General features: G+C 41.1%; 1 protein-coding gene and 1 long non-coding RNA gene across 3 annotated transcripts in view; one reads left to right on the top strand and one right to left on the bottom strand.

The window, feature by feature from the left end:
• The window catches only part of slco2a1 (solute carrier organic anion transporter family, member 2A1), a 75,534-nt gene that overhangs the window by 6,819 nt on the left and 46,722 nt on the right, over positions 1-21,993 (bottom strand). For both annotated transcript variants that reach the window (XM_079460311.1, XM_079460312.1), the window contains exons 6-9: positions 18,106-18,242; positions 16,293-16,368; positions 9,010-9,174; positions 7,883-8,090 (exon numbers count right to left, since the gene is read on the bottom strand). In XM_079460311.1, the coding sequence (XP_079316437.1) occupies positions 7,883-8,090; positions 9,010-9,174; positions 16,293-16,368; positions 18,106-18,242 (586 nt within the window). The remainder of the gene's footprint in view (positions 1-7,882; positions 8,091-9,009; positions 9,175-16,292; positions 16,369-18,105; positions 18,243-21,993) is intronic.
• On the top strand, positions 11,955-14,402 carry LOC306896381. The gene is made up of 3 exons (XR_013786901.1): positions 11,955-12,170; positions 12,811-12,882; positions 13,194-14,402. It is a non-coding gene; the product is annotated as an uncharacterized lncRNA (long non-coding RNA).

Raw genomic sequence — 21,993 nt, 5'->3', positions numbered from 1 at the left:
TAGAATTATGGGAGAAGGAAGCAAATAGACGTGACTATGTTTTTAAAGAAATGGTGTTATGGATCACAGAGGAAGAACCCAATTGCAGGCAGACACGGGGATGAAGGGGTTAACAAATAGACTTTAATATATATACAAAACCGAAAACAAAAGCCCACAATGGGGTAAAAGAACATACAAGAACCGAAGGAGGACTTAACTAAAACAGACTAGAACTAACTCTCACAAAGACTAACTAATACAAAACACTAAGACTAGACTTTACTATAGAAGGTTTAAGGGTACAAGGCAACAAGCACGACATACAAGTACAGCAAGGTAACACGTACAACGAACCAGCACAAGACAATAGACAAGAGGGCATTAAATAGGGAGACTAACAAAGGAGATAACAATGGGCAGGTGTGGGTAATGAGACACAGGAGGAAAGCAATACTAGGAACGAGAGGGGCGGGGCCTATGACGAGACTGGAGAGAACACATATTATGTCCTGATTGACAATAATATGTTTCTCTCCACATAAAACACGTGGGTCTGTCATGATTCTGCCCCTAGACCAGAAAACCAAGACAAGATTAGGCAGAATCATGACAAATGGCATTGGAAGAACTGCCACCACCGAAAACTCCATTGTACCCTGTTTTGCCTGAATATAATGATATAACCCCTCTGTCTTCTTTACCCCCATCTATGACTTGTTACAAACACCAACCGGAGGATGATTGTGTCCCTCCTCACCGACATCTGAACCCGATCAAGGCAGCTCCAGTGTCTCCACCAGCACCAGTGCCGCACATGCCACAGCCCGCGGTGCGTCAAAAGCAAGAAAGAGTGCATCCAGCACCAACAAACAAAGAACTTTTGACCTTTTCAAAGAATTCTCACCCTCAATGAAAGAATTAGAGAGACTGTTGAAAGTCAAACTGAAACCATCTGACCTGAGAAAGCTACAGTGTAAATGGCCTGTGGAGGAAGTATTTAAAGAACATTCTGGACTTCAACCTGATGCAGACGGACCAGACATTGGTCCGTTCGAAGGACATCTCAGATCCGCTTTTCTGCGGAACCTCAGAGAAGAGCTGAGACGAGAAGTGGAAAAAAAAATCATGCATCGAGCCAGATCGCGCGAGAATGAGCGAGATCGTCCGTCATGCTGTACACGCCAAAAGACAAACAGGCAAGAAAGAGCTTCAGAAGAAAAACACACAAGATAAAGAACTCCACATGGCTCTAATGAATATCGGAGGAGAACACGGAAGAATAGGAAGATGGCGAGGGAGAGGAGGTTTTAAACCCTCTGTTGATTATGATCCAGAAAAGTTTTTTAACTGCAAAAGATTGGGGCACTGGCGAAATGATTCTCCTGAGCCTCTGAGACCACTGAGGTCAAGAGAAAAGGGAGATTGAAGTGAGGAGGTGAGGCATCATTCCGAGGGTGGTGATGAGTATGATTTCCCTTAGCATATGCAATGAAGAAATGCTTTTTTCCTACTGTATGCAACGAAGATCTGCTTAGCTCACATTCCATGATGAATGAAAACGCTTTCTGAACTTTGCTAAAATGCACAATGCTTGTGTGCAACAAACCGCTTGAATTTTTGATAGATTCAGGGGCAACAAATAGCCTACTGTGATTCACAAGAAGTGTTTAAATTTACCAGAGTCTAAACTAGCTGTGTTTTCCTTAAATGCTAGTGGCTCTAATGTAGAATAATCTATGTCAAAAGGGTGCAATGCGAGTTGGGGAGTGTCAAATTTCAACACAGGTTTCTCATGTCTGACTGCTGCCCGATTCATTTGCTGGGCAGAGTCATAATGTGTATGATGACAGATTGAGCATGATGCCAACACGACCCAAGTGCAGCGCTCGTACAGCTGTACGATGTAGTTTTGAATTACGTAAGTATGATGTAGAAAGTTTTGCCTCATAGAGCCTCATGACGTTGATTACAATGGTGTGGGGAGCTGTGGGTGTTTTGCTGAAAAATATGCGCACGCCATAGAATGGGTTAAAAGGGACGACGTGCAATATTCAAATTTGTTGCACGCCCATCGTGAAAATCATGCCTGTCTGTCAGCAACAAGGGGACTTGAAGTGTTTTCACACACAAAAAGATTAATGATGAGTATTGACATACCAGAAATTTTGGGAAAGGTGCCCGTACAACTTTGGGTAACAGGAAAATATTTTGTTGGGTTGATTAGGAACTGTGAGCCTGTTGTGATAACGCCCAAGGGTAATTTTCATCCACGCAAACAGCAATACCCCCTCAAAACAGAAGCCCTAAATGCATATAATAAGGCCAATATTTAATTAGTTTAAAAAGATTAAAAAATAAAGGCATAGTTGTGCCATGCCCAAATTTACCGGTGCGCAGGCCTTTGTTTCCAGTTTAAAAGATAAGAGAAAAGAACACAAAGTAAATGTCTCCAAAGTCCAGCTGGCAAAACAATTTGTTCGTTTTTTGGGTCACGAAATTACTGACTGCGGCAGACAGCTGTCCGCAAAGCGTGTCTGCAATTACAGACATCGCAAGTCCAAAAGCAAAGAAGCAATTGATATCATTTTTAGGGACCATTTCTCTACTCAGACAGCAGAGCTCATTGCACTCACACACGCATGCAAATTATCAAAGAATAAAAATGTAGACATTCACACAGATAGTAGATATGCATTTGGTGTAACTCATGATTTTGGCACACTGTGGAAACACAGAAACTTTTTCAAAGCTGATGGTAAAAACATTCTTAATCACACACAGGTTGCTGATATGCTATCTGCCATTCTTCTCCCAATTGCCATTGTTGTGTGTGACTATGCCACACACACTTTTGTATCTGAAACTATTTTTTTGCAGGAAGCCGACGAGCTGACCTTGCAGCAAAGCAAGCAACATCAGAGACAGACAGATTGTCTCCAGAAATCACTAACAAAACTCTTTCTCTTGCAGAGATGCAAACATTTTGCAGAACCAGATAAGCGTGCACTCTGGAAGGAGTGCTCATGTAAATACACAGACAATGTGCTTCACCTGTTTGCCAAAACATTTTTTCCCTGCTTTTGCGATTTTGACGCATGGCCTAGACCACGCGTCAAAAGGGGGGATGTTACAAGGCAACATGTTTTTGTGTTTTTGCTCTCAAAATATTTGTGCAGGTCAAAGGAGCAGTAGCAAATGGAGCTGACAAATCATTACACAGCTTCCAGGAAGTCGTAGGAAAGACATGCCTCCCTCTGCAAAAAGGTGTCCAAGGAGTGGCAACTCCAACCGTAGGCCATCAAAATGGCATCCACAATGGCTCTTCGCAATGGTCGTGCTGACTGAAGTGACAGGAGGGGCACTATCGGTGCTCGCAAAGGGAATCAACTGTTCGAGTCGGGGACACATCGAACCCCGAGAAATTAGAGATTATAGAATTTTGTTTTTGTGCAACACTATATTCCAAGTTTAATAAAATGGTATGGGGCGGGACAGTGTTACCCCAATTCTGCTAGGTACTGGGGAACAAATATGTATTTGTGTAGAGGTACGTGTACCTCAGGTGATGTGGTGGAATTGCTAAAGTTGGGGAGTGGGGCTGAAGCAGGTGGTGTTACCAATTCTAGTGGGATTTTAAGAACTGTTTAGATAGAAGAATGAAACCTGTAAGAGAAAGGGCGTTGCTCATCTTACGGGTCAAAGTATAAAGATTTTGGTTATCATATATGATAAAAGGGGGGAATGTAATGGAAATTTTCTAGTCTAGCTTCTTGATGTGTCTGTCTATATGTTTATGAAGTTTTTATCTATGTTTTCTTCTCTATGTTATCATGTTTTTCTCTATACGCGTCATACCACTCTGCCTTTGCCCTCGAGCAGAGGCCAAGATGTTCTGTTTGGAATAACGGGCATCACTTCTCGGAAACCAGCTCGGGATTCTGGCTAGAGGGCAAAGGGAGGGGGTTTTCACGTTTTAATATATAAACTCTGGAAGTAGGAGGAAAGAGTGCCTTTGCTCTGCACCATGCTCATTGCTTATGATGCAGATTAAACGACAATAAAATACTTTGCAAAGTACCTGATGTCTCTGTATGTTGCGTTTTTTTCAAAATTGACTCACCTTGATTAAGGAATAAGAAAATTCCACAACATTACCATATTTGGTAACTTAATCGAACAATAACAACGGCGTTTCCGATCCAAACTTCAGCGCAATTCCGGAATTTGTGAAACACGGAAGCTCCCTCCTACTCCCACAAATATGTAAATATCATCGAAACGAACAATGATAAGTTGATGAAACTCACACTTTATATGGTTGAAAAGTGTTTGATGTGGAGATAGATGTTGTTTGCGTAGGACTTCTAGAAATTAGTGAACATTGTTGCTGAAAAATAGTGTGATCATATTTGATCAGGTAAGTGACAAAGTAGACATAAAAAACTGGAGGGAGACAGTTATCAAGTTTCAGGAGAGTGTCACATTCCTATCAGGAACACAGCCAGAGCCTAACCCAACACCATGAGAGTCTGAGCCTGCCGCCATCAACGAGCCATAGCCTGAAGGAGCAACAGAGCTGAGGATGGCCAGAGTCACTTATGATATATCTGACCAGGTGTGTCAACCGGCTAGTGAGTGTTGACGTGTGTTGTCGTGGGAGTCTTAATACTAATCGAGGGTGCTGGTGAGAACTCCATCAGCACACTTTCTGCTGAGGATGAGATGAGCAGGTCAGAAACTCTCCAGAGATCGACATTAAAATTGTTGAAGAATTGGGGGCCTATTACTGGGTTTCAGAGGCTGCCTGCAAATACGGTGTTTCTGATTAAATGGCCCCTGGGTGGCCCTGAATCTCCATTTTGATCAACAGTCTGTGACTGGGATGGAAAGAGTCTTGTGTTCTCGGCACAGGCATCTACTGTGGTGAAGAGGCTCAATGGCAGGAAGATTGGTGCCAATTATGCGCTGGACAGTTTTTACCACCATTTGCAGTGCTTTCTTTTCACTCACTGTCGAGCTGCCATGCCAAACTGTGATGAAGTTGGTCAGGATGCTCTCTGCAGAGGAGACAGATGAACTTCCTTAGATCTTCTCAGGAAATATAAGCATTGTTGTGCTTTCCAAATCAGAAATTTTAAGGAGTTTGAATGCCAGGACAGATCCTCAGAGATGTGGACGCCCAGGAACTTAAAGCTTGTGACACATTCTACTTCAGTCCCGTTAATGAAGATAGGGGAGTGATCGCTTCTTTGAGATTTCCTCAAGTCCACAGTGAGTTCTTTGGTCTTGAAGACCAAGGGCATTGAAGGTATAGGTTTTGGATCAGTGTGAGTTAGGTGCCATCCTATATGCTCCAGCCATTAAGTTTGGAGATACTGAAGCCTTCGATTACTTTGCATTGTCCATTCATTCTTTGCTAGAGATTCTCAGGACTTTAGAAGGTCCCAATGGCTATGAGTTAAGGTGCAGATCTCAAGTTGATCGCCTTCTAAGCAAAATGCCTTCATCATAATGTGACAGCTTTGTTGAGTGCTGTTTTAGCCAGATCGGAACAGGCCGTACATACACTCTTACTGAATTATCTGCATGGTTAACAAAAATCTCAGGCTGAGTGTATTTCGAACAGGGCAGCACCACTTTATCACAGTGATGTAGTGATGTTTCCACGACAACTTAGAAGGATCTACGCACACATTCTAACCCTAAAAACACATAAATCCTTAACTGAGCAATCAGTAGCTCACATGTTCAAGGGGAAGTGAGGGTTAAGTTACCAAAGTTTCAACCGTACTGTCCATTGTAGCGGTTTTAGCTGTTGTTAAAATAGTGACAAACTTAGTGCACCAAATATTATTCTTCAACAGATTTATCAAAGTCACATCCATGGAATTAGTTATTTATAACAGCAATTTCAGTCAGGGAATTAGTTTAGCTCAAAGGAAAATTCATATAATAAGCATAATTAAATATACATATTTTACAGTTTCTGATAAGCTGTGGTGATAATAATACCAAAAGTATGTATTCGTCCAGACAATGCTATGATGATATTAAACAGTTTAATGTTATCTCATGGTCATAAGTAACGTGACTTTGCCAAACAAGATTGAGAGCTGTAGCATAGATTGACAACACAATTTAAAGGGTCAAGTTTGTGAGAGTTGAGCACAGAAGACCTATCATAAGCTATTTTAGGGTTGTATATAAAAATTTCTCTAACATTACATGGTGAACACAATGGTGATCGCATAGACACAAACAATACAACAGGAAACATTAACTCTCTAGGGAAAGCAGAGAGAGAGAGAGAGCATGGCAGTAAAGCATTAAAACCATTTCTGAACACCAGCAAAATCATCTTTAACAAAGAGGCACAAACTTTAAATGCAGCTATTCTATGCACATAGAATCAGATACTTGCAAGCTCTGTGCTGAACAATGCACATGGAGATGGAAATCTTCAATGGTTTCACAATGCAAATCTGCTGAAACGCTGAGTTTAGGGTCTAGCCCATGTGTCCGAAGTTTGCCAGGCCTAAGTGGCCTCCCAGCGGGGAGCCCTAAGCCCGGGTGTCTGTTGGATTCTGTACTGCTGGATTCTCTTCTGTTGGAATTTATCGGTGACCAAGTTTTTAGGTGCATACCTGCCCTACCCCCAGGTGGCCTCTGGGCCAATGCTATGAAGATGTAAGTTGGTCAGAGAACGTTCCTATGTTTCTCATGCTGCCTTATTTGCATAGCTCTGAAAGTATGGTTAATTTGCCCCTAATAACTGAACTTCATTATGGACATAGTATGATGCATGGTATAGTATTATAACATAGCTCCTCAGCTAGGAAATTAAGAGAGGAGTAGTTACATAGTAAACATGCTATGCCTTGAAATGTGTTAAACTGTAAATCTTTCTAATATATGAATACAACAAAGCCTAAATCAAAACTTGCATCATTACTGGTTACAAGTAACTTAAGATGGCAAGAGTGCCAACACACAACAAGGATATTTGCATATATTTAAAGAAAAGGACAGTTTAGAGTAGTTTTGTCACAGAAGTTCCTCTGGCTAGAATCAGATGGGGGAATAGGTGATATGTTCTTTAACTACTAGCAAAAGGGCCTATGGACGCCTGGAGAGACGATGGTCATAAAACCTTGGAGAAGCACCAGGTATCAGGCTTTTTGGAGCCGACTTCTCTGTGATCTAGGTGACCCCCAAATGAGTTCTGCAAAACTCTGGTGAGGGGAAAGTTTTATGACATGACATGATCCAACATTTGGCGCTACCAGGCTCTACACCATATTGCAAAATTCTATTCTTATTTCAATAAACAAATGCATTGGGGACACTGCACATTCTATTCTAAATCAAAACATGAAGAAAAAAGTAGCAAATTTGTTGTTACTCTACATAAAGTGAAGAAAAAGGAATGTTAGGCTGTTAAAAAAATAGCAGTGTCTGCATATTTATATATAATAACGCTTTCAATAATCAACCACAACAACAAAAATATATTAAGAAAAGAAAAAAAGGTCACAAATTTCATCTCAGAGAGGAGCAGCTCATGAATTGTAAAGCTCCTGAGATCCTCTATCAGAACTTCAATTGTTAGGGCTGCAGTTGAATTTTGTAAGGGGTTGGGAGTAACTTCTGAGAGTAATTTGTTTGAACAGAGAACATTCCAGAAATGCTACAAAGTACTTCTCTGGTTTCTCACATACTGTCCCTTCTAAAAAAGACCAGTTGAGACAACTGGTTTCTGGTGGTTGGTGCTGGTACAGCTGGTGGGTCAGCAAGACAAATGTTCACCATTGTCTGATTCAAGAACTATCTGAAAATGGGAACATGTGTTTTTTTGGAGGCCAGCAAATTGAGGCCACAAAAAAGTTCCTGCACCACTCACCCATTATTGCCATCATTTGTTTTAGGATAAACACCAGCAACATCTTTCGTGGAGCAGCCCAAGAAGAAGAGAGGCACGCAGAAAATTATGGAGATGGTGAGCATTGCAACAGAAAAACGCGGAATGGTTCTGAATGACAAGCCCCAGCGCTTCATAACAAGTCCCCCGAGCACCATTCCCACAGCAACAGAAGGCAGATTAAGAGCACCTGAGAGAAAAAAAAGAACAGTTTTTAAATGTTTAATTGATGTTTCTCTCTATACAGGGAATAATTTAATGGTTTAATTCCACTTTGAATCCTTCAGTGTTGGGGAAGCTGCTTAGAAACATGAGTTTGTAAAGATACAATATTCTCGTAATTTTAAATGGTTTAAATACAGTCAATTTATTTTTTGAAAACTGTAACTGTACTACACCACAAACAGTAAACTATTTATTTTACATTTGCAATCTCAGTTAAGATGACATAAAAAGATAGCATTTGTACAGATCATTATAAAACAATGCATACTTTGTAAAATTGTTGTATGTGTTAGCATGTCTTTTTAAATGATTTAAACGCTTAACCAATTAATGACTTCCGAAAATAAACCAGAATCTCTAAAAAAAGCAGACACAGACAACACAAAACTACTTCCTGCAACTCCTGACAATGCAGGTTTCATAAAGAAACAAAACACTGCAACATTATTACCTGAAATCCATGACCTCAGGCAAACTCAAAAAGGCATTACCTTTTAAATCGGTTAGGTTTCAGTGACTGGATACTGCGTTTGCGTGTGGTATGGAAAAAAGCTGCAGTTCTAAAAATACCTGTGTTGGTGTGGACAGGGCATCAGCCTGCCACCATGATGATTACAAAACAAGGCTGTAAGGGAATTATCATAGGACGGAGAAGTAAGGTAATTCACTAAGGACAAACATTTGATCTTTAATGGTCTACTGTATAGAAAGTGTCACCCACAATTAACCGCACATTTTCAAATTGAAACAGATTCAAACAGTAACTCCCCAACACTGAAAACCAAAAATAATGCACACATCAATATTCAGGGCTAAAGTGCAATTTGTAGATTTCCTAAAAATTCCCAAGCTAAATTGTTTTTAATTATAAAACGGTAGCTGACCAATAAGAAGGCTTCCATAGGCTGCAGAGGCACTGTACTGGCATTCCAGGAACTTGTTGAGAAAGGTAGCAAGTCCCGCGATCACAGAGGAGAAACAGCACTGGGTCAGAACTAGCAGCATGAAGAGTGGACTCAGCAGAAGCTTAACAAGCATCTTCGGGAACACTGCAAGAACACAAACAGACCACATACAGGTATTAAGGTATTTACATGTACATTTAATCATTATGAGTAAACCTGTAAGGATTTAATTTGCTTGAAATGCAAATGAAACTGTAACAAGATTCAATAAGAGGAAGTTAGGAGGCGGGAACCGGGAACCGGCGAAAGTAAAACAAGCTTTTAATGAAATAAACAAACAAAAACAATGAACTTAAAATGCCAGCAGCTCCCGAAACATAATCAAACAATCAAAGTCCAGGCCTGGTCCTCTCTCGTCATACACTCCTGTCGCTCATCATTTTATGCTCCCAAAGCTCCTCCGTGAGAGATCCGAGACCGGTGCACACATAGCCAATGCTCGCCTGAACGGAGAACGGAGATGGAAGAGAGGGGAGATCCCTCCAGTTCCCTGACTATTCCGGTTCCCCGACATGCTGCCGCTCAGTCCTCAACCAGCCGGGGTACTCCCCTTCATGGTGCCTTGCACTGGCCCTGGGCGCTAGACCATGTTTGCCCTGGCGGTGGCTCCTCTAGGGAGACAGTAGCGGGCCCCTCATCCCCTGGTCCTCCCTCTTGGGCAGACGGACACCAGGCTCCGGCCTCTGGGAGGCGGTGGCCCCTCCCAGCTCTTCCAGCCCTGCTCCTCCCCCTCGGCTGGATGGACTCAGGCGGTGGCCGCTCTCGGCTCCCCAGCCCACCACTTGTGCGGCCCCCGCCTGCAGTGGCATATCAATTGCCTGGAATTGCTGACTGCTGGGCTTGCTCTGAAGAGGTTCTACCCCTCATTCTGGACGGGCATGTGCTGCTCTGCGGACAACTCGCCCGAAGCCTCCTCCGGAGTCAGCAGCGGATGGAATCCCAGCAAACCACTAGTCCCGAGTGACCTCGACCGGACAGTCCAGCTCATTTGGTCGGCATTCAGGCAGGCACACGTGGACCTGTTGCCTTCCTGGACACCGCCATCACCAGCTTTGGTAGGCCCTGCCCTGGGCACGGACACCTTAATGACAGCTGGCTGCGAGGCAAGCAGAAGTAAGTTTCCCCCAGTGAGCTTTGCTACGCGCCCAAAGTTCCTACGACTCCCCTCAGGACCAGGTGGTGAATTTGCAGGCGCTCCCCCTTGGGGAGGAAGACCCAACCCCTACCGTGTTGTGTACAGTACGCACCTTGCGCCTTGACTTGAACCTCCTCATGGGCACTGGATCAGGGCGCCTCTCTGGCAGACATCTTTAGAAGCTACTGGTTGGGCTACACCCAGCACTTGTGTGACGGACCTCTAGCCGTACGCCTGCTAGGCGTCATCTCCCCTTCTCCAGGCGAGTCAGTGCACTCTTTTGCCTCCTTACTTTCCCCACTGGGTGATGTGCAGGCATTCCATCCATCACTAAGCATCCACCTATTAGGACTCCCCCATTGGGTTGTCCTGTCTGACGCATTCCTCACTCTTGGTTCCCCGCTGGAGAACCTGTGACCTCCCCACTGTGGACTCCACCATTCCGGGCACCCCTGTTGGGGATGTACACCGTTCTCCCATGAGTTTTCCCCATTTGGCGAGACCGTGTGTAGAATTTTCACATATCACCTCACTGTCGGTAGGATGTGGCCTCCGTAGCACAGGCTCCTCTCTCGAGGTTACTGCACTCCCCAGTGCCCCTCAAGGTGCCAGGCGGCCATTAGTAAGTGCTGATTTTCACTGGGAAATCATGAATCATGATAGTGCTCACCCTTGACTCGCCTAGGCTGGTCAGAGTAACGCCACTTGAGGTCATGATACGGCGAAGCTCAGTGGCATTTCGTATAGGAACCCCATCTGTCGGTTCGACACAACGTCGAGAGGACGACAGAAAGGGAACGTCTTGGTTACTGATGTAACCTCAGTTTCCTGATGGAGGGAACTATACATTGTGTCTTTTATGCCACAACGCTTCTCCCACTGCAGCAACCCGGTTAAACCGTTAATCTGAAAAAATGTATCACATGCGTTAACACATAACCATTGACTATGGGGTGCCGTTTGTAAAGCGGCTCCCTCTGAAAATAACAGCAACATTTTGTCACATTTAGCTTCAAACAATGTTTAAAAAACTGGTATGAATTTTTGAGGGTCACTTTTTAGCACATTTAGAACAATATTTGTCAACTTAGAGATATTTTAAATAGTTAAATCTAAACATTAAATGTTACACCTAAATGTTAAATCTAAATCTAAATGTTAAATTTAAATATAAATCTAAATATTAAATCTAAATGTTAAATCTTAATCTAAATCTAAATATTAAATCTTAATCTAAATCTAAATGTTAAATCTAAATGTTAAATCTAAATCTAAATCTAAATGTTAAATCTAAATCTTAAATCTAAATCTAAATCTAAATGTTAAATCTAAATATTAAATCTAAATCTAAATCTAAATGTTAAATCTAAATCTAAATCTAAATCTTAAATCTAAATATTAAATCTAAATCTAAATGTTGAATCTAAATGTTTCGGGTGAAACTAAATATTTAGCTAATATGCAAATTCAAAATGCCGGTAACCGGAAATACCAAAATAAAAGCTCGAGGAGGTCAGTGTGTGTTTATAGTGTCAAATAATGAATAAAAAAAACATCTCATCCGGGGAAATGGACTCTTGGACATGGATTATCGTGATAATAACTACCTAAATAATAAACACGTTTGGAGAAACTGTATTTGAAGAGTACTTTGAGTTTTTAGTGACACTTTTATGAAGGGGGCGAGACTTATGACCTGTAGCCACTATAGCCAGCCACGAGGGGGCTCACTTTGACTGATCTGTCATGTTCGCTTGCATGAAGGCCAGCAAGAGCCTGTCCCCGCCCGCCCCTGACCAGGTACGGTAATGTTGGCCATGGTCGCGCTGCGAAAATGTCCAACGAATCGGCGTTAGCCGAGAACATCGGCAGAGCCGTCCTGGCGGCTATTCAAACTTTTTCAACAGCGACAGCAACCGCCTCAGGGCCACCACAGGCCAACTCGGTAAGTAGCTATGTTTTCCAAATCACGTAGCATTGGATTCTTGTCAAGGCTAACTTAACTAAACTAGCTAACGGTAGCCAGTAGAGATTTGCTACTAGCACCAATGCACTTTATGTGTAGCACATTTGTTTCTATAAACCGTAAAACTCACACCGGTTAAGTTACGCAGTGGGATGAACTCATGAGTAAATGTGAGTTCAAGATTATGTGAAGATGTTCTGACCAGCAAAGCATACATTATATAATTTAGCGTTACAGCTAATGGAGACTAATTGTCACCCCTCAGGCCCACAAATGACACTGAATTGTTGGTCAAATGGAAATCTGCCTCTGTCCTCAGTCAGACATCTCACCTTGGCTTACCTGCTGGCCTTTACTCACAAGATAAAACCGTTCTCTGTTTGGCTAGAGAGAGAGCAATGCTGATGGAGGACAGAGGCAGTCACAATGATAAAGACATTTAATTTAATGTGAATGAGTGTATGCTGTAAAAAAGCATAAAATGTATCTCTTTGTTTCTGCATTTTCCTGCTTTTTTGTCCTTTGCCAATCTCAACACTGTTTTTTTGACTGCTGGGCATATAAACATTAAAAACACATGAACTATAATGTTGCTAATATTTTGCTAATGTCTCTTCAGGCTCCCACCACCTACAATAACCCACCGGGGCCAGCCACACCCACCACCTCCACTGGGACATCATACCGCTCGGTATACTTTCATACTCATGTAACCTAAGTGGCTGTTTGTTGGTTATTTAATTTGTGTGGTGTAATGTTTCGGCATTAGTTCCAATCATGGTGGCATATTTTACACAACACCAGCATTTTGATTTAATAAATTGCTTATTGACAAAAAAAGGTTAAGGAACCACCTAGTAATCGATCAGTCGTATAGAGACCCCATGATGGGTTGATGATACTACCAGTTAGTTGGTTTGCATCTACAGTTTGCATTCACAATTAATTAAAACGTATTGCTCTCTTGTAATGCACAGGTGTCTGTGTTTCCATTGATTTCAGGTTCCATTTCCATCAGTTCTTCAAAGGCCTGCTACACACTCACGTTTTGTCAGAAAAAACAAAGCCTGCAAACACTATACAAGAGATGTTGTGTGCTTGCTTTTTTCTTCAGCATCAACATTCCGCATTCCAAGGGGAGACTCGAGAGCAAATTTGGCACGAAATGGCCTTATTGGGAAGATCTCCTTTACATCTGACTGGTCTGAAGCACAACTTAAAGAAGAAGTTACTGCCATTTTCAGAAGAACGTTTGCATTGTCTATGGGCCAGTCATTCCCATTCGAGTATCAATGGAAACACAGACACCTGTGCATTACAAGAGAGCAATACGTTTTAATTAATTGTGAATGCAAACTGTAGATGCAAACCAACTAACTGGTAGTATCATCAACCCATCATGGGGTCTCTATACGACTGATCGATTACTAGGTGGTTCCTTAACCTTTTTTTTGTCAATAAGCAATTTATTAAATCAAAATGCTGGTGTTGTGTAAAATATGCCACCATGATTGGAACTAATGCCGAAACATTACACCACACAAATTAAATAACCAACAAACAGCCACTTAGGTTACATGAGTATGAAAGTATACCGAGCGGTATGATGTCCCAGTGGAGGTGGTGGGTGTGGCTGGCCCCGGTGGGTTATTGTAGGTGGTGGGAGCCTGAAGAGACATTAGCAAAATATTAGCAACATTATAGTTCATGTGTTTTTAATGTTTATATGCCCAGCAGTAAAAAAAACAGTGTTGAGATTGGCAAAGGACAAAAAAGCAGGAAAATGCAGAAACAAAGAGATACATTTTATGCTTTTTTACAGTATACACTCATTCACATTAAATTAAATGTCTTTATCATTGTGACTGCCTCTGTCCTCCATCAGCATTGCTCTCTCTCTAGCCAAACAGAGAACGGTTTTATCTTGTGAGTAAAGGCCAGCAGGTAAGCCAAGGTGAGATGTCTGACTGAGGACAGAGGCAGATTTCCATTTGACCAACAATTCAGTGTCATTTGTGGGCCTGAGGGGTGACAATTAGTCTCCATTAGCTGTAACGCTAAATTATATAATGTATGCTTTGCTGGTCAGAACATCTTCACATAATCTTGAACTCACATTTACTCATGAGTTCATCCCACTGCGTAACTTAACCGGTGTGAGTTTTACGGTTTATAGAAACAAATGTGCTACACATAAAGTGCATTGGTGCTAGTAGCAAATCTCTACTGGCTACCGTTAGCTAGTTTAGTTAAGTTAGCCTTGACAAGAATCCAATGCTACGTGATTTGGAAAACATAGCTACTTACCGAGTTGGCCTGTGGTGGCCCTGAGGCGGTTGCTGTCGCTGTTGAAAAAGTTTGAATAGCCGCCAGGACGGCTCTGCCGATGTTCTCGGCAAACGCCGATTCGTTGGACATTTTCGCAGCGCGACCATGGCCAACATTACCGTACCTGGTCAGGGGCGGGCGGGGACAGGCTCTTGCTGGCCTTCATGCAAGCGAACATGACAGATCAGTCAAAGTGAGCCCCCTCGTGGCTGGCTATAGTGGCTACAGGTCATAAGTCTCGCCCCCTTCATAAAAGTGTCACTAAAAACTCAAAGTACTCTTCAAATACAGTTTCTCCAAACGTGTTTATTATTTAGGTAGTTATTATCACGATAATCCATGTCCAAGAGTCCATTTCCCCGGATGAGATGTTTTTTTTATTCATTATTTGACACTATAAACACACACTGACCTCCTCGAGCTTTTATTTTGGTATTTCCGGTTACCGGCATTTTGAATTTGCATATTAGCTAAATATTTAGTTTCACCCGAAACATTTAGATTCAACATTTAGATTTAGATTTAGATTTAATATTTAGATTTAAGATTTAGATTTAGATTTAGATTTAACATTTAGATTTAACATTTAGATTTAGATTTAATATTTAGATTTAATATTTAGATTTAACATTTAGATTTAGATTTAATATTTAGATTTAACATTTAGATTTAGATTTAGATTTAACATTTAGATTTAACATTTAGATTTAGATTAAGATTTAATATTTAGATTTAACATTTAGATTTAGATTTAGATTTAACATTTAGATTTAATATTTAGATTTATATTTAAATTTAACATTTAGATTTAGATTTAACATTTAGGTGTAACATTTAATGTTTAGATTTAACTATTTAAAATATCTCTAAGTTGACAAATATTGTTCTAAATGTGCTAAAAAGTGACCCTCAAAAATTCATACCAGTTTTTTAAACATTGTTTGAAGCTAAATGTGACAAAATGTTGCTGTTATTTTCAGAGGGAGCCGCTTTACAAACGGCACCCCATAATTGACAGCCCTAGATTTTTATGTTGTGCCCTTGTGTAAATGTGCTTTGCAATAGTGTAAACTGTTAAAAGCGATATAGAAATAAACGTGAATTGAATTGAATTAAACAGGCACAGGACAGCTGGTTGGCTACAAGATAGTGTGCCTATGAAGTCCTTTCTCCTTGTGAATCTGACACAAGTTATTTACAGTAAATATGTGTGAAAGCTAGGTTAGTCTAACATTAGTGTAGACCTTTTATTATATTAATTAGAAGCTACTCTGTTTATGCCTTACTAAACTGCATGTTTTTATGCAGCTTAATATATAACATGATCTGTAGTGATATATCAGTAATATACAAGCATGCCAAAGTCAATTTAATCATATATGCCCGGTTTCACTGACAAGACTTAAGAGTAGTCCCAGACTAAAATCAATGTTTGACCTGTCTTAACTAAAAATAACTTGTGCCATTATTTTTTCTCAAGACGTGAACCAGTAATATTTTTTCTAAGGCATTTTTATAAAAGTGCCTTAAATATTCTAATTTAACTAAGGTCTAGTGCTGGCTTAAGTGAAGCCTTGTCTGTGAAACCAGGCCATGTTTAATTTATTTCTGAGCACACATTGATGACATGAGCCTGAATAAAATAGTTACTAATAAATAATGCTCTGGTTGTAAATTTGCAAGTGCTAGCTTAGATCTTGTTTTAGTACTTCAAGTAGCCTGTGTCAGATGCAGCTTTTTTTAACTAGCCATTATTCATGTGAGTAGACTCACTTTTTATGAAATCCAGCATGGAGCTCTCTGTCTTGTTGTGGACATCTTTCATGATATCAGCATCCGGTTTGAAAATCTGAAGGACAAGACTCTTAAATTGGGGGCAATACAAGGAGCAAGCACACATCAAGTGAGAGAGTGTCAGGGTGACAGAGTGTCATCTTCCATTCTCTTTAATAGCTAGCTGCGCTCGCGCCGTGGTGGATTTGTCAATTACACTGCGTGATTCAGAAGAGCAACGCATCTGCTCGTGGGAGAGGTTAAAGCGTGCAAGCAGAAACTCTACAGGACAAGCCAGATTTGTATCTTTATGTCCACAATATTAATCTTTTACATTGTAATTTACATTGTAACACACCACTGTCTGTTATAAGCAGAATGTAAGAGCGCTGTTCACCCGGCTATAGCCGCATATTACTAAAGCACTCTTTAAATAATAAACAATTTTGACTTTCAACCATTGACATTAGACTTTAGACCAGGTTTTAGTTGGTCTATGGCGCAGTCTATTTTCAGTTCTTCAAAAAAGCAACGCGCCAACAATGCCCCTGAGTACACCTCTTTTTTAGACCAAACACGCCCATGTGTGAACAAATAAGTGCAAATTCATTTTCTATTTCAACAATGCGGCGCAGGACGGGAAAATTAGATCTGCGTCGGGCTGAAACAAGCAAAAACACACTGGCAGGGGGTGCAGTTCTCAACCCCCACCCAGACATGTGGAAACTTTGGGTCTGGCTTCTGAGGGGGCCAGGCTCATAGACTCAGGTCTCCAAGCTGAGGTTGTGGAGACCATACAGTATTTAACTCCAGAGCTCCCTCCCCACGAGGAAGCTTTATACTCTAAAGTGGAGAATCTTCATCTCTATGTGTCTAGCTCGTCAGAGGGACCCAGTTAACCTCCCTTTTGATTTAGTTCTTCGAATTCAGCAAAAACAATTCTCTGCTGGGTTAACTCCTTCAACCCTTAAGGTTTATTTAGCAGCAGTTTCTGCATACCATATTCTTTTGGAAGTTTCATCAGTTGGTAGACACCTGCTATTAGTTTGCTTCCTTTATGGCACTCAGAGATTGAGGCCTTCGAGCTGCACTAGGGTTCATGGGACCGTTCTGTCATTTTAGAAGGGCTTTCAGGGCTCGATTTGAGTGATTCGAGATCTAAGTGGAGCCTGAACAGTGATTGTTTGTTTTGGTTCGCTCAGGAAGGATTTCCCGGTGACCAAGCAGGCGGATAGTGGACATCTCGCTGGCTTATGAACTTCATGGCATAACCTTCCCTGTCAACGTGGCCCTCTACTCAGGGTATGGTTGCCTCTAAGGCCTTAGGGTCAGGGGCTTCACTTCAGGACATATGTCATGCGGCGGGGGTCCTGGCCACTCACGTTTATTAGGTTCTATAACTTAGACTTCCCCACTTTGGGATAGGCCATGTTTGGTTCACTCACGCTGCAGGCATTTGATAGCAGGTGTAAGCATTGCGTTCCCATAATGTTGCCATGGCGATGCTGTGCAAGTTCCCTCAAAAGGGTGAACTTGAGAAGTGTAAACGAAAACTCTAACAGCGAATTCATAAACAATGATTTGCAAAAAGGAAAATTTTAAATCTGTTAAGAAAAAATGCATTTTATATGAAAACCATGTTACAATTTTGCAAGTGAGTCCAATGTTTTCATCATCATAGTTTTTCTTCTACCTTATGGCATATTTTCGTTTGTTTCTTAGCAGTTTGCATTCTTAATTCCATTCACAGTTGGTATTTTATTTATTTCGACATATGCATTTGTTATTGAGTAGTTTCAAGGGCATGACTAACCTTCTCCCTATGAAGGGATCTGGGAAAGAAAAAGTAAGGTATGGAGGTAAGAGCGAGAGCTCCAGCAGTGATGAGCAAACCCATCCACCATGCCCCGACCCAGCGAGGGTCAGTAGGACTCAATTCCAATGCACCCCCTGGAGGAAAGAAACGGCAAACAATGTAATAATATATTTGCCTACGACACTAATTAAAAAGTAAGGCCTGCTACACATATAGACATGCAATATCCTAAATTTAGCAAACTGGATCATTTCAAGCATTACTGAAGCATTAACATGTTTGAATTTGCACTGGCATTAGGACCTCTGAAGTGACGTAACCTGGATGACAGAAAAAAATACAAGACAATTTTGTGTTGATAAATGTAATGTATAGTTTTTTTTATGCCGAGCACTGAAACTCTAGGCTCAATGCTCTACTTGCAACCTAGCTTTTACTACACTCTCACCATTTTACTTATGAACGGAAGTGATGTAAGGACCAAGTATAGTAACATTGATTGCTTCATGAAGATCTTGGGAGACTTAATTGTTGCCTGATATATATATAGGCTAATTATAATAAGATCATTTAACGTTTTGATGTTCCGTGTTTAAATACCCAGATGTGATGGTCCAGGCATCGGCTTGTTCTGTTTTATGAGGTTTACCTCTGTTATTTTGAGTTTTCAAACACCTGCATTTAAAGTATTAGACATAAGGATTTTTAATTTTAACCCTGATACTACAGTCTATTGTCATCACTTCAAGAGGGCAGATGGACATGCTGCTGAAGAATGGGCCGTTGGTGAAAGCGCAGTCCTCAGCAATCCAAGGCAATAAGAGCAAAAGTTATAGGCACGTTCGTTTAATTTATTAAATTCCATTTTCTTCTCTTTTAATTTGTGTGTATTCTGCCTTAAAATGTTAGAAATTGTATGTTTTCTTTTTAAGAGGTAAATAAATTGCTGTTTAGATTGCAAAAGCATGTCTAATAAACCATAAAACTTAGAAGTTCTTAAAGGTTTAAGTAAACAATGTCATAAAACAATAATTTACTATTTGTTATTTACGTGAGAAGATGTCGCTTTTTAAATTGTCGCCAGACGGTCCTATAAGCATATAGACATATATTATTTCACATGTTCTTGTTAAAGAAAACCAAACTATTTGAGCATGTAAAAGTTTGCTTCCTATTTCGGCTGTAGAGGAATTCCTTCATCTGCTCAGCAGACTCTGAGACAGACAGATGACTGTGAAGCGAGTTGATTTGTATTTATTTTGTTTTAATCATTTTGACAAATGCAATTTCAAACTTTGCTTATCTAAATCAGATGATGCTATTCTCTAATCTCAGTTTTTGCCCATTTTTCCATCAAGTTAGATTTTTGTACGAACCCTACCCCTGCCTTTCATGCATTACATTTCAAATTCTAGTTCAATAACCAGCATTTAAAATCTTAACGTATAGCTTTTAGATTATAAACACTGAATTTATAAACACTCCAATGACAACACTGTCTTAATCTCCTCACTGCACGCATTCGTTTTCATGCATTTGGGCCAACATGTAAAATAGGCAATTACTTAATGTTAATTCCTAGATCCTATTTTTCCCTATTAAAAAAACATTCTCTGCCATCTCTCCTGTTCTGTCATCCACTTGAGGGCGGCAGTAAAAGCCAATCACAACGGGATTTCTAGAAAGGAGCAGGTCCACTGGCATTTGTTTTCACAAACTTGCAGTGTCCCACCCCCTTAGTGCCAAAAGTCAAAATGACAAGGCGTATGAGGAAAACCCAGCTCACGTGTAGTCAATACTGTGCGCAAGCGATCTGCTTTGATTCAGGGGACTATTATTTCCCATCGCAACCGAAGATTTACGTGCAAAATCTTGGTTTAATTGTTCAAATTAGAGATTTGCGATTTCTACAGGTTTACATTTTACGTGCGAGCGTTTTCAGTGTGTTTACACGCTCACATAGTTTTGTTGAATTTCTACCGGCATACTGGATCCTGAGAGACTGATTGGTTGACTGAATAAAACAAGCCCACCCCCTTGTCTCTACAACACTGTAATGCAAATTAATGTTCAATACAAAATCCCATTGCAATCCAATCCCATGTCTCCATGGCAAAACTAGGCACTGGGCAGTCACTGGGGTGATGATCAAGCCACAAATTGATCTAACCAACCCCATGTATCTAAGATATAGGTCTTGCTAAACGGTTCCTAAGCTAATATGTTTGGTTGCTATGGGCATGGCTTTGCAGATGCAATTGATGTGGCTCCAAGCCACAAGTGAAACGATCAAATCCCTATGTCTCAACGATGTTCTTATGCAGAGATATAGGTCTGGCTAAACGGTTGCCAAACTGGGATTTTGTATACCAGATACTGCTAGCAACCTTGTCATTTTAAGGAATCTCAGGCTCCCCTCTCTGCTGGTTCCAATCCTACCTCTCCAGCAGATCCTTCAAGGTGGAGGGACTCGCTGTCCACTGCTCACCACATGATCACTGGGGTCCATCAGGGATCAGTGCTTGGACCGCTGCTTTTTTCCATCGACATGACACCCTTAGGACCCATCATACGGGAACACGGCTTCTCGTATCACTGTTATGCTGACGACACACAGATCTACATCTCGTTTCACCCAGACGATACCACTGTAGCAGCTCGCATAACAGCCTGCCTAGATGACATCTCAGCTTGGATGAAAGAGCATCACCTCCAGCTAAACCCGGCCAAGACAGATCTACTCGTGTTTCCAGCGCACCCCACGGTGCAACACGATCTCACCATACAACTTGGCAATTCCACAATCATTCCCTCCGAATCAGCCAGGAACCCCTGAGTCATATTTGATGAGCAGCTGTCCTTCAATGATCACATTGCAACAACTACGCGATCCCGTCGATATGCCTTATTCAACATTCGAAAGGTTAGACCCTACCTCACTGAGTATGCGGCACAACACCTTTTCCAGGCCCTGGTATTCTCAAGGTTGGACTACTGCAATGCTCTCATTGGTGGTGTTTCTGCAAAGGCTATCAAACCACTTGAGCTGGTTCAAAATGCAGCAGCACACCTTGTCTTCCAACAGCCCAAAAGGGCTCATGTGACACCCCTTTTCATCTCTTTCCACTGGCTACAGGTTTAAACCCATATCACATTCAAGTCACTGATGTTTGCATACGGGACTATCACTGGATCTGCACCGGCATACTTTCACACCCCACTACATCCTACACCCCATCAAGAACCATGCGTTCAGCAAACGGGCGATATTTTACCAAAAATAATTAACCAAGTTTTAAATCTTGCCTTGACACATAGCGTCCCAGGAGAATTCTGGCAGCAGTGTTCTGTCCCTCTTGCTGCTTCCTGTTCTCTCTTTGACTAGGGCTGAATCGGTTTGTTTGTATCACTGCACTTGCACTCTCTTTAACATTGGTGCATTTTATGCGTAGTATACATTGTTACGTATCACTGTCGGTGCTAACTTATCCTGATAGGTGAAGATTTTAAACCAAAATTGGTAGTTAATGCAGCGCCGCTTGCATAGCATTAGCGTGCTAGCGGGCTTTCTGTTTATACTGTTAAATATCATCTCGCCTTCTAGTTTTATTGTGTGCTAACTGTTTCTCTTAAGCGTATATACTAAGATTCATCGAGCAACGTTGGTAAGTTGGAATTACTCGTTAAACCTGGTGAGTTATGGCTTCTCCTCTTGTTATTGTTACTTGCACTATATAAATAAAGCTGACTTGACTTGACTGAATTAAACTCAACATTAAGACATTATAGGAAAAGAGTGTTTAACGTATATGTATAATGCTTACCTTTGTAATATGATTTTACCGTACCTTCACTTCCCAAATATCAAAGAGTTGACAGATTTTG

Source organism: Barbatula barbatula (genome assembly GCF_947034865.1).
Source record: "Barbatula barbatula genome assembly, chromosome: 7".
NCBI lineage: Eukaryota > Metazoa > Chordata > Actinopteri > Cypriniformes > Nemacheilidae > Barbatula > Barbatula barbatula.
The sequence above is the reverse complement of the archived record's forward strand: the minus strand, read 5'-3'. Positions and strand labels throughout refer to the sequence as shown.